A 16765-nucleotide genomic window follows, 5' to 3' on the forward strand; every position below is an offset into this window, starting at 1 on the left:
TCACCTTTCTGTATGTTGTGTTTGCTGTAGCCCAGCCACAGCCCTGCCAGGCTACAGGTCACTTACTGGTTGGTAAGTCTCGGTAATGGAAAAACACTGACTAAGTATTGTGATGACAAATCCTGTAGTACTTTAATTACTTTACATTTAAGATAATGCACACCTGTAAATACATGAATGCATTTTAGCCTCTCAGGTGAGTATAATTTCATTCATATCAGATGAACTGTTGAGTCTGCACACTTTCCAAATTACTTTATTTCTGTAAATGGATATTCAGTCTATTAAAATTATTGTTTATCACACAGTAGATTGAAGCCTCAAGCCACAAATATGTGCAAAATTAAGTTGTTTTTTCTTTTCAGTCGTTTGCATTTGTGTTTTGCTATAACCTCCTTATGAGGGAGTAGACTGTAAATAGCTGGCTGAGAAAGCATATCAATATTTAATTGGTCAACGTGTAGAGAAAAAAAGTGCCATTACATTTATTCATGCTTAGAGCCAACTTGTAGCTATGGGAGAAAATTATTTTAACATGCTCTAAAAGTTTGAGATGTAATTTGTGTCACAAAATCACACTTTTAACAGTAGTTTGCATGTTGTTTAGTGTTATAATCCTTAATATTTAATTGTTTGTTGATTTGGTGACTACTGCTATTCCTAGTGGTAACAACATCTGTATTTTAATATCACAAGTCACAAAGTTGAGTTAGAAATGATGAGTTTATCGACAACTAGGAGCGGCTCCTCTGTCAGAAATACAACAGAAGAAGAAGCAACTCTCACGTCATGTATCTGTTGACAGCTTATAAACTGAGTGCTGACAGAATTTACTGCAGCAAGTTGTTTTAATAAAGAAGACAATCAACAATAATTTACATCACAGTAATACTGAACTCAAATGCTAATCACTGCAGCAGCGTGAGTCGGCGGGCTCCTTACTGTGGCATGCTGGTTGTTGGACATAGGTTGGTCTTGATTAATTAATTATTTGAGGTTGGTGGTATTTTGGGGCTTTATGGTAGTGTTAATGGTTTTAAATGGTAAGAAGAGGTTGCACAAGTGTATTGACATTGTTAAAGTGGTTTGTGGTGTATGTGACGCATCTGTTCAATTGGAAAGAAGAACCAGATTTAAATCCAGGTAGGAGTATCTGACTTTACAATGTTTTTTTCAAACAGTGTTACCATTTTAGGTCAATTGAAACGTATGTTAGCCAGTCAGTCGCAATCACAGCTAAGAGCGTAGGTACAACTGGTGTTCATCTCAAAGCCAGGGATGGCAAAAGGTTTGTCTGCTGCTCTGTGGTCAACAGTCAGAGCTTGGCCAGCTTAAGAGTCCAAACTTTAAACTTAAACCTCAAACGGCCATTTGGGGAACAAAGGACTGGCCAAACAGGATCTAAACTTAAAACTGACAGATTAAAAGTAAGAATACAGTGAAAAGAAGCATTAAGACTGTAGTAGATCTGAAACGATCGTCAGAAAATGTATTGATTATCAAAAAAGTAATAGATTAATCGTTCATGTCCTGTTCTATAGCATTTGTAATTATTTCAAGTTCCTGTCTTAATCACAGAAAAAATGTATATCTTTGGGTGTTTCAGACAAGATATTTGATGGCATCACCTTTCTATGGACTCAAGGAAACTTTGATGGTCAATTTTGATGTTTTATAACCTAAGCAATTAATCAATAATGAAAGTAATTGTTAGTTGCAGCCCTGGACTCCAGACAGTGGTGAGTATGCTGCTGTTACCTGGTTGAATGAGCCGTAACAAGCCCTCGTGTTCAGCCACCTTGTGCTTCCAGGACTTTGTGTTGTTGGTCGCATCTTCCAGCTTCCTAATCACCGTCTGGTTCAAACACAAGAAAACACACAGTTATCAATACGTTTTTAAATATAAGGGGAGGATTCCCTCTTATGTGAACTTTGGAAACCTTATAACAGATTTAAGCCCTGCACTTTGTTATATTTTAATCACCAAAAAACATGTAATGTATATTAACTTCCTTGCAGGATTTTCTACTATGTCTAACAGTCCACCTCCCCTCTAGCAGTCATAGTGACATCATGTGGCCAAGGAAGGTACTACTTAATTTAAAAAAGTAAATAATTGACCTAATTAGAGTCAGTATGTCTCTGTAGTATAATACTGTACAATGAAGATCTTCCCAAACAGCTATTACAGAAAGTTTCTGTTGATATGTGTTATGACTGTTACATACAGGTATGCAGTGTAAGACCATATTGTGTTTCACTACAAGTATTTTATAAGTAAGTTGCCAAATTTCTGTCAAGAGCTGTAAAAGCTAAAAGAAAAGTACAACTAAAACTTACAGCTTTTAAATTGTGTTTTTGATATTTAGTCAAACGCCTTGCAAAACAGTTTTAGGATTGTTCTTATACTGGTGGATTTTGGGGTTTGGTATGTGAGCAAAGTAATGCTCCAAGAAAAAATTGTATAAATGTTTTGCACTGCTTTTCCTCACTCTGTGTGGTATTTTTACCATGTGCCCTGATAAAGATACAGTCACATTTTGTTACAGCACAAATTCCTCCGAACTCACTCTTGATGTGAAAGTCAACACAGTTCACTGTCCAAAAACATCAACAATGAAGAGAGAGGAAATCTTTAGATTTAGTGGTGATAATCTGGGAGTTTTCCTTTAACTTACAATGGGCCTTTTCCTCATCATTTTGATGTTTTATACACAAAATAAATGAATGGATAGTGAAAATAATCATGTTTCTCTTTCATTCTCATCCATTGCTCAACAGCAGTTACTACATGAGCCAAACTGTGATATGATATACTGTGTGTTTCAATCATAACTCTTCATGTGACCATTTGCTACTAATAATCCCTACACCATCCACCACTGTGACTACTCTTAGCTGACCTCGTATTGCTCCAGCGCCCCCTGTCTGTCTTGTTCCAGCTGCTCCAGCTGTTTCATCGCAGCCTGCAGAGCGTTCTCCTTGGCCGAACGTTCCTTCTCCAGCTCCTGCTTTTCAGCCTCCGTCTCTGAGATGGCTCGCTGCTGCCGCAGGTGGATCTGCTCCAACTCTGCTCTCTTTGTGGCCTCTTCCTCCAGTAACCTGCACAACACAGATATTAATGTGGTTGAGTATAAAGTGTAATGCTGTATGGACTATTAACTATCAGCTGTCAGTCCTATCCATCTTTTAATGAGAGCTGGTTTCCACTTCTTCACTGGAATGATGGTAACATATTAATACCCATCCTGAGTGATATAAAGAAGGTCATGGAGCACCAAACATTCATACATGCAATGTTTGTGCTTTTTCTACTGCAGAAAACCAACATTTCTGATTAATGATTGATTTTAAATACACTTTTAGCTTCTGTACAATTCATGCATTTTTACAATTCACATTATCAGTACCGCTGTATGTTCTAACTCTTAACTAATTTCACTTTTTGCATCCAAATTTGATAAGTTTGAAATATTTGAGACTATAGAAATGTTCCTCAGTCTATGAAATAACATGCAGCAGTAAAAAAAAAAAAAAAAAAAAAAGAGTTGGGTGTGCAGTGTCAGCAGGTGGTGCTATAGTTGAGGTTTCAACATTATGGTTCAAGGAAATGTAGCTACACTGCAGTTTGGGGTTAAATGTAGTTTAGTGTGTTTGTGTGTACTTTTTGAGTCGTTTTATAAAAGGCAGCCACTGAGTTTGTGCAGCATTCTTCCATATTATCTGCTCAACAAACCAGCCAACACTCATCTACATCTACAGTATGCATGTGTTAAATCTTGCATCATTTGTACACTAAAAGAAACAGAACCAGTGGGACAGCACACAGTGTCTTAAACCTTGCACACATACCACAGAAAAGAGTTGTGCTGCTATTAAAAGTATTAGGTTACTGAACATATTGCACAGTATGACACTGCCTGCCTGGATACTGCAAACCCCCTTTTTTATCATATCTAACAAATGTGGCAACAGTACTTCCACAATGAGACACTTTTTAGCACTTCAGTATGATCACTGAACTATTAAAGGGAAAGTATAAGTGATTGTTACATGTCTGTAGACTAGCAACTCAAACCTTGTCCTTAACTTAACCTCACTACAACCTGTTTTACGCTATGTTGAGCTTTACATGAAACTCAGTTAGTTTGGTAGCAGATTGAACTATCCTTGTACAGTTGGTTGTTGAGAAGAAGGCGTCCACCGAATGACCTACATGATTTAATGTTAGAGCGCTAGTTGTTAGTTGTCGTTTTTGTATAACGGTGGTATAATTTAAGCACAGTGGTCAGCACAATGGCCCTGACACGCTCACCACTGGTTAGTCAAACCTGAGGTGGAAAGTAAATGTCAGCAGAGAGGAAGGAAGGACAAGGGAGGAAATGTGGTGGAGAGAAGGAACAAGAAGTTCAGTTTCAGGCTACGTGTCAGACTCACGCAGAGAGGTTGGTTGGATTACAGTTTTATGTTAAAGGATACCCTGGCAGTTAAATATAAAGTTAAAAAAACTGCTTTTTACCTGAGGTGGACAACATTGACTAACTGATAACATAAGACAAGCAGCAGTTTGATACATCCGCCAAAGTAGATAAATATATTCTATCTAACACAGGATGGGGGAAAAGGTCACTATGTCATGTTTGTGAAAGAGCAGACTTTTAAGACAGCTATTTGATGATATATTTATATGCATCGTCTTGTGATTAGAGTATCGCAACTGTCTGAGCAAGAAGGTTGTGTTTCTCAAGTGTAAAATGTAGGTCTTTCAATGTAACACGTGATTCATTTTTGATTGAAATTATTTTGCTATAACCAAAAAAAAAACCCCACAATGATTGAATAAATCAATAATACTGATTCGTGAAGAGTTTAACATTGGCTAGTGTCTGATCACCGCCTAGTTAAAGGATTAAATTCACACTGTACCCGAACAAAGCTGAAGATTTGTTTCTAGGTGTATTTTTTTAAGGCTAAGAGTTGATTTTCTATATACACACGTATGTTTTTAGCTCCAAGTCTGTTAAAGTTTTGGAGTACATGTGTTAAAGCTTGGTTGTTTCATTTGAATGAATAAAATGAAAACTCATGTCATTTCTGAAGCAACTGAGGGTGGGTGTTAAAAGCGAGTCGGTAATTGACGATAAACATCTGCTGGTACACCACAAACATGCTGTGCACTCGGCATGTCAAGATGATAGAGGACAGAAAACTGATGCTGCGCTGCTGTCTGTGGGCACATCAAACCACCCCCTAATCAATGATGTCATGAGAGCAGTTTAGTCCCTCTTTGTAAATGTGTGAAGAATTAAAAATAAAAAGCTTGAGAAATTTTTTTCGAAACCTTCCTTCTTTTCACACCTCTGACCAATTTTGTGCTTTAGAAACTTCATAAAACTCATGTTATATGTTGCTTTGTTATATATTAGCCTGGAGGCATGAGGCATTTCTTCCACTTGCTGTTGACTGACCGTGTCTGCAGTTTGCGGACCATCTCCTCATCCTGTCTGGCGTGCCTCTCGTCCTCCAGAGCATCTTCCAGTCGTCGGTACATGTCCTCCAGCTCTCGGACTCGCTGCAGGTACTGCTCCAGCTCCGTGGACTTCTGGGCCACCTGCTCCTCCATCTGCTGCCGTACCTTTTGAACCAGGAAACACAAAGCAGTGCTTAATCTAGAAATCAGCATGAACATTCACAGTGAACTGTTTCTGTTTGGTCTTAAAGCATAAGGCTGGCGATTTTCTATACTAGTCTTATCATTAACAACAACAATTGATCTAAATTATAAGAAATGCCTTATATACGGAGCGCCCTGGTGGTCGAGTGGTTAGAGCGCATGCCATATAATCGCAGTGTCCCTGGTTCAAATCCGGCTAGGGACCTATGCTGCAGGTCATTCCCCTCTCTCTCCCTGTTTCCTGTTGGCCTCTCTGCCAGACTGTCTGAATAAAGGCATAAAAAGCCCAAAAATAAATCTTTAAAAAAAAGAAAAGCCTTTTATATCTTATTCCTCTGTGCCGTAGACCTCCGTTGACCAAAAACACGTCAATAAGCCACACAGTTGCAGCAGGTGCCATTTTTTCCCCCTGAAGGCCACAGATAATGTAGTTTGTCCAAAAATGGCTCCAAAGACTAACAACAAAAGACTGTTGTGGTGTACAGTACCATGCAAACTTTGTGACAGTGGTAGGAAAGCTTACTCAATGTACACAGAGCACATGATCATTACTTGCAGCCCAATTGTGATTGATTTAAAGCTGATGATTTGTTTCTAGATGTATATTTCTTAAGACTAGTCAATGAGGTGAGATGAAACACATTCTGTATACACGATGTTTGACCTCTGTCGAAGTTTTGGAGTACGTGTTAGATTCACATGTTAAAGCTTGGTTGTTTCATTTCATCTCTGAAACAACTGAGGGGGGGATGTTAAAAGCGAGTCAGTAATGGACGATAAATATCTGCTGGTACACCACAAACATGCTGTGCACTCGGCATGTCGAGATGATATTAACAGAGGCACTGAAGCGGTAGCACGAATGCCTTTTGGTGGTTATATTCTCCACATTTACCCTGTTAGCACTGACTGAGCTACATAGACTTGTTCACCTTATTAGGGTATTATTAAATGTGCATGGAGGACATTGTTGTGCCACAAAATTACTGTCAAATGGTTTCAGTTTCAGCTTCAAATGATCTTCACAGAGATGAAGCGTTTCTTCAGTTTAACTCTATTTCAGGTTACTCTCGTGAGCATTATTTTTTTAGGACATTTGTAGATAGATGTTACTTTCAAGCGTGTATTTTTTTTTTAAATCACAGGGTCTGTTGAACTCCCACAAAACAGAAACAGGAAGTTGCATTAGTATTAGTTGCTCCTCCACTGGTTCTAATGCAGTTACACATCAGTAGATCACAAAGGGGCGACGTACCATTTTCTCTCTCTCCAGATCCGTCCTGTAACGGTCCTGGAGTTCAGTTTGAGTCTGAAGACGTCTTCTTTCTTCTTCTGCTGCGTTTGCTGCTGATTCATCCAGAGCCTGGCAGTCAAAAAAAGGTCAATGTTAAAGGAAGTTTAACATTACAGTGTAGTTATTTTAGTTTGAAGGCCCGTAAACAAGCAGCAGCCTATATAAATGGAAGCAGATGTGTTAACTCTAACTTGTTATTTTAATACAATAATAGCTTTATTTCACACTATTGGGAAACGCCCCAGCTATGAAGAGTAAATTGGTTACAATCCTTCCACTGCATCTGAAGACAAAAACACAATCAGTCATGTTTTATTAAAAAGACTAATGATGGAAGATATCCATTTTATTTGACTTATCTCACACTGCTGAAGCCTCTTTATCTTCCGATAAACGAGGACTGTAGACTTTGTGCTCCATCACTTACTTTTGGAGGGGCTCTTCTAACACTCAGAGTGAACAGGATGAATGATCACAGCAAGAAAAACATGTTTCAGAGTTGATTTGGGAACCTGATTGTTGTTTGAAGATACACTTTACAGACAGACTTTAAAAATGATGTACCTCTCCTTTAAAATTTGGTTGGAAAGTCACTCGGTGGCTTAATTGGCTAAAACTTTAAATATACCTAGACTTCTGGTCACTGTTTTCATGATATCTTGAGTGCTGGATCCTTCCGGTTCACTGTCTGCTCTGTGACACACTTTAAACTGTAAATCTTTGTGAAACACAAAGCGTCATAACCTCCACCTTACTTCCACACCTCGCAGCATGAACTCAGGTCTTCTTGTGTAATAAATCTTATCCTGAATCTGTGGTTTTATTTTTGTTTGTTTTTTTCCTTCCATTTCCTTCTGTTGTTAATTTGTTGCTGTGTTTTAGACGTCTGCTTTACCATGTAACTTTAGCACTTTTAAATATAAGCGATAGAAATGGTGTTTAATTGTAAGGGAGAATGAAGGAAAGTCATTGTTGGCAGAGGTTTGTGGTCTTTATGAGTTCCTCTGAATGAACCATGTGCATGTTGGTGAAATGTTCTATTTTTAAGACTAGCCTAACCAGTGTGGTGTGTAGGGTAGCTGCACGTCAAACCCTCCTAATGCATGAAGTTAGAGAACAAAAGGAGAAATTTTCAAGTAATTAGCAGAAAGCCTTTTTTGACTTTGTCACCCAGCTGTGATCTGTCTGCAGAGTGTGACAGTCGGTGGCATGTAGCAAGACAGTGTGAGAGCTGGAGAACCCATTGTGTGTGTGTGTGTGTGTGTGTGTGTGTCCAGAGGATCACTACAGAAGGCCCTGAGAGAGTGTGTGTCCATATATACTGTATGTATGTGTGTTCATTGTGCATTCATGCATCCAACTATGTGAGACGGAGACTTGCACCTCAATGGCAGATTGTTGTGCATTCAGAGGACAGCGCAGCGTCCCAAACAAAGACAAACTGTTGCTCTTTGCTTCGCTGAATGTTACACAACTACAATGAGAACGAGCTCAGCTGAATGTTGCTGCATCACATCGTTTGTCACAACGCTGCCGATGGCTGCAACATGTCCAGTATTGCACTGAGATGGAAACCTTTCCAAATTAATTGTAGCAATTGTGTTTTCAGTTGTGTCAAAAGAATGATATCCTTTGAAAAGATTTCTCTCGAGCTTTTGAATTTCTTCACTTCTAACATGAGATGCACATCATCTTTATAAAAAGGTTGTTGGACTTTGAAATCATTACGGACAAACCTGTAAATTAATCTAGGACTTAACTGTTGTAACCCTGACAAAGTCTAACATGTTGTAAGGATGCAGTCATAAAAAAAATAAACAATATTTTTAAAACAGTTTGAATCACAAATAAGTAAAAGCAATAATGTAATAAATGTGTCGTACCAGCTAAAAATGTCCCAGTTTACTGTATGACATCATCTCTCTTCTTTAAAGCTGACACTTCCTGTTAACATCATAGTGAGGTAGTTGCAGGAAGCAGCCATTCGTCAGAAACCTTTCAGGGAATCCACATTTTTACTGAATGTCGACTGGTCAGTCAGCAGTTGGGAGTGTGTGAGTCAGGTTCAGGGAGATTGACTAGAAAAACATGTTAAATGGCGACTAATGACGTCGTCTCCCCTCCTTTCTGGTCTAATCCACATTCCTCTGTAAGTGGTAAGTGACAGAATATTCATTAGATGGAGGCTGCAGGGGGTGGAGCTGACCTATTATTGGTATTCATGAGCTGGCAGCAGCAAGTTTCAGACCTACTGACTTGTTGTGTCAAATGCAACAGTGAATGTAAATGTGTGACTGAAATCAACAGTGTGTTATAAAATTACAACAATGGTGCCAGTCATCATGACAATGAACGCAGATCTTAGTCAGTTATTTTAAGGTGTGACATGATCTGTGAGGAATGTTGTTCAATCAGCTTTGAGACCGTTACCATTAGCTTAAGTTATTCTAGTTACAGTGATGATACGTCTGATTGGGAAATACTTACTATACTCGTTTTCCCAAAGTTTTTTATTTTATTTTTTTACCTCTGATGTCCTGAATTAGCTCAGTGGAAGCAAAACATTTCAAACGCACAATATTATGATGCTCTTCAGGAATCGTGACTCATCGCATGTTACACTCATCAAGAAATGTGATACCAGGAAATCATTCATCTGACGTGCATCAAGTTTAATAGACTTTCAGACTGCATTGAAAAACAGTGCAAGGGGTTTGATTGGTGGTAGGATGTTGTCTCAGGTACTGATGGGCCAATGGAATATGAGACATTAAGTCCAGTTTCAGCAACAAACACCAAAATACGGCATAGTAGTTTATAATACTTTGACGCACAATTTCAGTTCTTATGAAAGTTATCACAGTGGAAATTATTTTATCATTTATAATGACAGTGGCAACATCAACTCTCTCTCTACATGACCCTGCATGTTCTTCACTAAAGCCCTCAGAGTGGCAGACGTACTTTAACACTGCGTATAAAAACACAAACATCCTTCATTCATTTTTCCTGAATAAGTCAAAACAGTCAGAAGTGTATGAGGAGTAAATGCTAACTGCAGTGCCTAACATAATAACAAAGATACATTTAGTAAAATGAGTAAACTACAATAGCAAAGAATGAAAAAGACACAAGCTGAGGAGGAGCAACTCTGACAGGCTGCCAGTCGGGACGGCACCAGAAGTGAAATAAAAGGGTGACGAATGATGACAGTCTGTGGACACTGGGGTCGGGGGGGAGGGGGGAGGGGGTTGTACAGCAAGATGCTTCAGAGGCCGATGAAATATGTGCATGTACACATTACTCGTACATTACTTAACTTACACAAACAGTATTTCTACTGTTTACCTCACAATTATTGCGACAAAAGATGAAATAATTTCTGTACAAATGTTACAAACCGCTGCACAGTGTTTTGACATGTGATAAACTCATGGATCTGATACTCTAACTTAACTTCTTGGATCGTATTTTCATGTCTCACCTGAGCCAACGAATATCTACCTACCCTGGGCTGGTTGTGGTCTGAATGTTACTCAGGTATTATAACAATGTCTGATAGTCAAACATTGATCAGTCAAATCTCGGAGCAGACAGAAGCTGTTTTGTGTCTGTTCGTGTCAAGATGTGATTGACGATGCAGCACAGTTCAAGGTGAGAACAAACAGTACGCTCGATGAATACAGATCCCAGAAGTTTACTGTCCAGCTGAACGGACACTACATCCAAACAGTGATGCTGAGTCAGCTATGAAGATGAAAACAGACGTCTTAAATACCTAAAATACCAACACAGCTTGAGCCACAAAGTCCTTGTCTAAATGCAACTGTGCGGCTGCTAAAACAATTAAGGAACAACATGTTTTCTTCCTCCTTCCTCCTCCTCCATGATTGTTTCTGGAGGGAGACACACACTCTCTACTTCAGGGATGTCAAACTCATTTATGTTCAAGGGCCACACACAGCCCAGTTTGATCTCAAGTGGGCTGAATTAGTAAAACCATTCCATAATAACCTACAAATAAAAATAATATCTTTAATCTAATAAACCATCTATTTACTGTGAAAATGAGCAGTTTCAACATATTATGTTTGGTTTTTTTAGGTTATTTTGAACATAAGTTACTTGACGGACCTGTACTGCATGTCACACCCCCCTCTCTCTCCCATGTTTCCTGTCTGGCAACTATCAAATAAAGGTGTCTATGCCTGAAAAAAATCTTCTTTATTTATTTATATATAAGAACTTCATGAAACCATAAAAAAAATCCTCATAACAACTTATACAACTATTTATAACATACCAATTTTATTAAAAGTATGAACTTTTTTTTTTTTTTTTTTTTCCCCAAATTTGTAGCACCTATACAAATGTGTGAGTATTCATTTTTGTGCATTTTGAGCCACTCTGCAATTTTCATACTTTGCAAAGTTATCCAGCGGGCCGGATTGGACCCCTTGGCAGGCCGTTTCAGTCCCACGGGCCGTATGTTTGTCACCCCTGCTCTACTTTATTTTTAAAAAATCAATGCATGACAGGTGTTTAGAAATTCCCTCTGGGGAAATCCCGCAGGTTTCATTCATTCACTTACAAGTTCTAGAAAATCACTTCCTGATAGTTTGTTGGTATCTCTTTGATCACATACTTAAACAGAAAGAAGCCTACAGGAATTTCAGGTGTACTGTGGTTACAGCTGAAGTCCAACAGGCTCAGAGTTGGAGCCGTAAATGTTTGTTTACATGGTGACTGTGTGTGTTGGCTCTGTTGCTGCACTGTAAACTAACACAGCTTTAAATCAAGATGTCATCAACTGGCAGAGTTTGTGTGCATGACGTCACGGTGAGAGTCAGTGGAGACAGAAGTGACTTTTACTGTATGATAAAGTCTTAAAAAACAGACTAGACTGAGGTTAACCTGTATGAATATGCACACACAGTCTGCTCTTTACTGTCTCACCATGGATCAGTCATGCCCTCCATCACTGAACTCAAGATAGTAATGAAACTGTTTTCAGTAGGAAGTGATGAACCAGACATTTCCTGAGTGTATTGGGTTCACACAGGAAAAACATTTGTATGCGTGCGTTTTTTCTCACCTTCCTCATGTTCTCCAGCTCGAGCTGCTTGGCCTCGTTAGCCGTCTGCAGCTCCCTCATCCTCAGCTCCAGCTCCTCCTGGTCAGCCTGCAGCTTCAGACGATGATCGCGGCGCTTCTGTCGGGACTCGCGGTGCGGCGCCGGCCGGTCCTGACGCAGCAGGTTCACGCAGGTCTGGATGGCTGCGAGGAGACGTTGGTGAGGCGGGAAAATCATTTGGTTGTATTTGACACCATGAATGTGAGCTGTGAGGTTTGTTCTTTGATTTTGATAAACTGAAGAGCTTTGAAACTTTGGATTAACTTCAATTAACAACATCCAAACAATTTAAAGCTGCAACAGTCCACAGAAAAAATTAACTCAAGTCAACTATATGGAACTATTTTGATTTATTTGTCACTTTTTAAAGAATTCTCTGATCTCAGCTTTTTAAATGTTAATATTTTGCCTTTTTTTTAGTCATCTTTCATAGTAAAATTAATATATCTTTATGTTTTGGACTGTTTTGAATTTAACATTTTAAGCTGCATCCCAGACCTTGAGAAAGTTATCAATATTTTTTTTTTTTGTTCCTGACATTTTAAACACCAAATGACTAATCAATTAATCTGGAAAATAATCAACATATTAAACAATAATTCAAATAAACATTTGTTTCAGCCCTGAAACAATTACAAATAATGACAAAATTTTAGGAAAACTTTAAAGTTGATATTAAATAATAAAAAGGGGGAAACAATTAATAGAAATCCTGAAATGACTATGAAAAACCCATTTAATCTTAAATTCATCTGCTTAGTTTTTGTGTAAGCGGATTTAAAAAATATATTTGCTCTGTTTGACAAATATTTGCACTGAGACACGATGTAACTTCCTGTGGCTCAAATGACTCATTTCAGCAAAATGTACAGAAAAAAACAAAACATTAACTGTAAAGAGTACAAAAATAGTTACAGTAGGGAGTGAATGAGTGAGACATTATATGAATGAGATACGGACACTGAGTCACCTCATTGAGGCCGATAACAACAGAATCAAACAATAAAGGTCAGATGAGTAACATCAGGAGTGATGTGTGATGTTTAAATTTTAATGAAGTCATCTCACTACTCACCCTGGATCCACTCCTGCTTCTTCTTCTTGTCCGACACGCTTATCTCAAAGCTTTTTAGTGACGACTTGATGAAGAAGAGGCACTTCTTTCCCTCTTTATCTGGTAAAGGCTGCAGCCAAAACACAACATATGAGAATAATACCAGCTGCTCAGTGCAACGATGTATGAAAACAAAAGATATGTCACAATATTGAGCTGCACTATGAATATGTTGATTACCTCAAGACTAAATAAGATAACATGGGTGTTGATTTTCTAATTCCATCCAGTTTGTGATAATATGATGTTATTATAAGCCAGCTAATCTTCACTGTGTTGTTGTAGATACACATGAATTGATTTGTCTTTGAGGTTAAATTTAAGTATTAAGTGGAGTTGGTATTCTGAATATTTTGGCTTCAGACATGAAACCCTGTAAAAACAGCCGGTTCTTGCCTCGACAGTGCAGCTTCCATCCAACACGATGTCTCCTTTCTTTTCTGCCAGGTCTTCTCCGACGTAGTAAGAGATGGAGCCGGGCTTCAGCATGAACCAGCGCTCCGTCCAGTTCTTCCTCTTGTGGCCTTTCTTCATCATGTAGCCCTGCAGAGACAAACAGGGACGTAAGTCAGGGTAATATAAACCAACAACTACTCCAAATATGTGAGTTTTATTATAGGAAATTATAGTTTACAGACTGGATTCCCTGTATGATAGTTAAAGATTAACTTCAGGGAGTCATTTTGAACTAAAATGGAAATATCTTTGAAAATAATGAATAATAGTTATAACTTTCTTTGTGTTGCGGTGTTAATATGAGACTAAGATAAACAAGGAAGTATTTTGCCATTTATTCACAATCTGTAAATCACCACTGAGGTCACTGAAACTATAAACATAACTGCGACTCACCACAAGTCATGATTAACCTAACTAAACCCCTTTCAGTTTATCCTAAAACATCTAAATGACACGATAGAAACACCTGTGTTTTTACTTACTATAATAAAAGAAGAAGATATGTGTTTGTGTCCTTTCTTTAATTCACTTTCAATGATTGTTTTCTACTTTTCTTTTTTGGTTTTGTCTCTTTAAAAATCACCCCAGTAACACATTCACATGCTCTTTCTCATAAAGATATACTACCCTGCCTCATATGCCCATAAACTTTCACTTCCTGTTTTTAAAATTAGAAGGGGATGTTTTAATTCAGATCCCCCCCCCCCCTCAAGTTAACGATTCCTCCATGTCTGTGCTGCTGTGTTATTCTTTAGAGATGCTGCATTTTATTACCCAGTTTATGTATTAGTGATGTTTCTGCTTGTGCAGTGATTTACATCTTTTTCTGACAATAGTTTGATACTTATTTAGATTTTTATATTTCCATTGTTTTAAATTCTACATTAGCAAAATAACAGATCTTCTTATGCACATTTTTTCCCACTTTTTTTAATGGTCTTGAAATCATCGTCAGACACTTTGGACTCACAATGCAGAGCCAAGTTTTCTACTTCGAAGTTCCGAAACTTAAAGGAATAGTGCAACATTTTCTGCTTTCTTGCCGATGGTTAGAGAAGAATATCAATACAATTTCATGTTATACACTAAATATATAGGTGGAGGCAGGAGCTGGCTTGGCTCTGTCCAAAAGTAATAAAATCACCCTATCAGTACCTCTCATGCTCACTAATTAACATGTTATATCTTGTTTGTTTCACCGATTTATGTGCAGGACAGTTTCTTCTCTCTTTGCGATCATATTGCAGCAAAAATAAGTCAACATAGATCCAGGTTTATAACAGCTCTTCAGTGTAATCCCCTATATTTAAAATGAACTATCACAGAGAAACTGAAAGGCAACTAAAGGTTGTCTTTGTGGCTTTCCTGGCACAAAGGCCTGACCCTCGCTGAGCAGCTTCATCACTGTTTTGTAAAAGCTCAGTTTACCCTGAACGCTGAGATTCACAAACTCTCGGGGTTGTTTTAGGACGTCCTCAGTTTTTGGGGCAAGCAAAATGCTGTTTTTGTCTTAACTGAAGGCTGAAAGTAAAAGAAGAAGAGGCATTTACAAATTTAAGCAGCTCAGTGTTGACATACTCTTCCTGGAGCCTCCACAGGTTTCCTGGCAACTGCTCCCATCTGTCCCAGTCAACAGTGTGAGAAATAACCCCGTAATGTTGTGTTTTATGCTGCTGACCTGTTTGAGCACATCCAGGATGAGCTCCTGATAGACCTCGGTGATGCCCATGGACAGAGTCTGGTGGTCCATGCCTTTACTGAAGTGACCCGACCCCACCAGTTTGATGAGCTCCCAGGCGTTCAGACACTGCTGCTTACAGTTCAGCTGCATTTTGTAGTCCTCGAAGCGCTCCTCCACCCAGCTGCCCCCCATCGCCTCCGTCAGCTTTCGCAGGAAGTACTCGATCTGTGAATGAACACACACACAAAGACATGAACATGTGGCAAAGCACACGCAGCAAACATACAGACAAAAAAGAAAGGTGTGATTTTTTTGATTTTTATTTAAACATATCAAAGACAACAATCCCTGTCCTGACTTTTTCCCGCTATTCATCTCTAATGGGGCTGATTGCGGCATATAAATTTACATTTCTTTTTGCAAACAATCTTCCTGTGATTCAGCTGTGATGTTTGTTATACCCAACAATAAATCTCCCAGTGTTTGTTAAAGAACAGGAAGCTGGAGACTTCCTTTTCTGCTGTTGAGTAACAGACATTTGGCCAGTTACCGTACCAGCTGAGCCCCACATACAACACAGCAGCTGCCCTCTGAATGCATTGTACTGTGTGTGTGATCTGTGTCATCTTTAAAATCAGCAGAGACCAATTTGAATGAGTAATGGGTGGGAAGTTAGTACATTTCATAAGTGCTTGTCTTTATTCTGGCAACAACAAAAAAAACATTTTGAGAAATGACTTCTCCAATCTACATCTGCAGTAGCTGACTGTTTATAGCAAAATGGACGGTAAATTAAATGTGTGGATTTATCAGCCAATAGATATTAAATGTATTGTGAAGCTGTTAAAGCTTTAACCTGTGGCCCTAAAAGTATTCCTGCTCTGTAAAACTGATTCAAGATCAAAACTATGAAAATGATTCAATCCTGTAGTTTTGAAGAGAATTTATTGAGTTTGGGGAAGTGAACAAATTGTGGTATTAGAGGGAGTACACTGGAAAACACGCATTGACTGGTCTCAAGTAGGTAGGGCTGGGAATCCAACTTCAATACATTTTTTTAAGTGTCAACTGGAGTTCATAGTATCACTTATCTAAAGTCAACAACAAATCAAAAGGTGACATTCTTAACTTTGTGTACTCACACTTTGATCAAACAATGGCTGATCTCGATCAGGAAAATGTCTTATCTATATTTTGTTCTCAAGTTATTCATTGAACACTGATGCATTGAGCAGTTTTAGACATATCGTGGTTAATCTTAAAAAGACATACATAGACTACCTAGCTGTAGCCTTAATGGCCTATTTACACTGAGTGATTTTGGTCTGTTTGGTCGTCAATCCAAAATAGTGTCATGTGCACAGATAACACAGATTTGGAGCTGACTGAGATCTGACAAGGTCATAAAC

The 16765-nt window shown here is 38.5% G+C and overlaps 1 protein-coding gene across 1 annotated transcript in view; it reads right to left on the reverse strand.

The window, feature by feature from the left end:
• The window catches only part of swap70b (switching B cell complex subunit SWAP70b), a 32805-nt gene that overhangs the window by 2337 nt on the left and 13703 nt on the right, over positions 1 to 16765 (reverse strand). Inside the window, exons 4-11 of the mRNA XM_062420367.1 lie at positions 15354 to 15581; positions 13613 to 13759; positions 13178 to 13286; positions 12064 to 12245; positions 6930 to 7037; positions 5469 to 5635; positions 2904 to 3102; positions 1759 to 1855 (exon numbers count right to left, since the gene is read on the reverse strand). Of these exons, the coding sequence (XP_062276351.1) occupies positions 1759 to 1855; positions 2904 to 3102; positions 5469 to 5635; positions 6930 to 7037; positions 12064 to 12245; positions 13178 to 13286; positions 13613 to 13759; positions 15354 to 15581 (1237 nt within the window). The remainder of the gene's footprint in view (positions 1 to 1758; positions 1856 to 2903; positions 3103 to 5468; positions 5636 to 6929; positions 7038 to 12063; positions 12246 to 13177; positions 13287 to 13612; positions 13760 to 15353; positions 15582 to 16765) is intronic.

The sequence above is a fragment of the Scomber scombrus genome, chromosome 6 (genome assembly GCF_963691925.1).
Source record: "Scomber scombrus chromosome 6, fScoSco1.1, whole genome shotgun sequence".
NCBI lineage: Eukaryota > Metazoa > Chordata > Actinopteri > Scombriformes > Scombridae > Scomber > Scomber scombrus.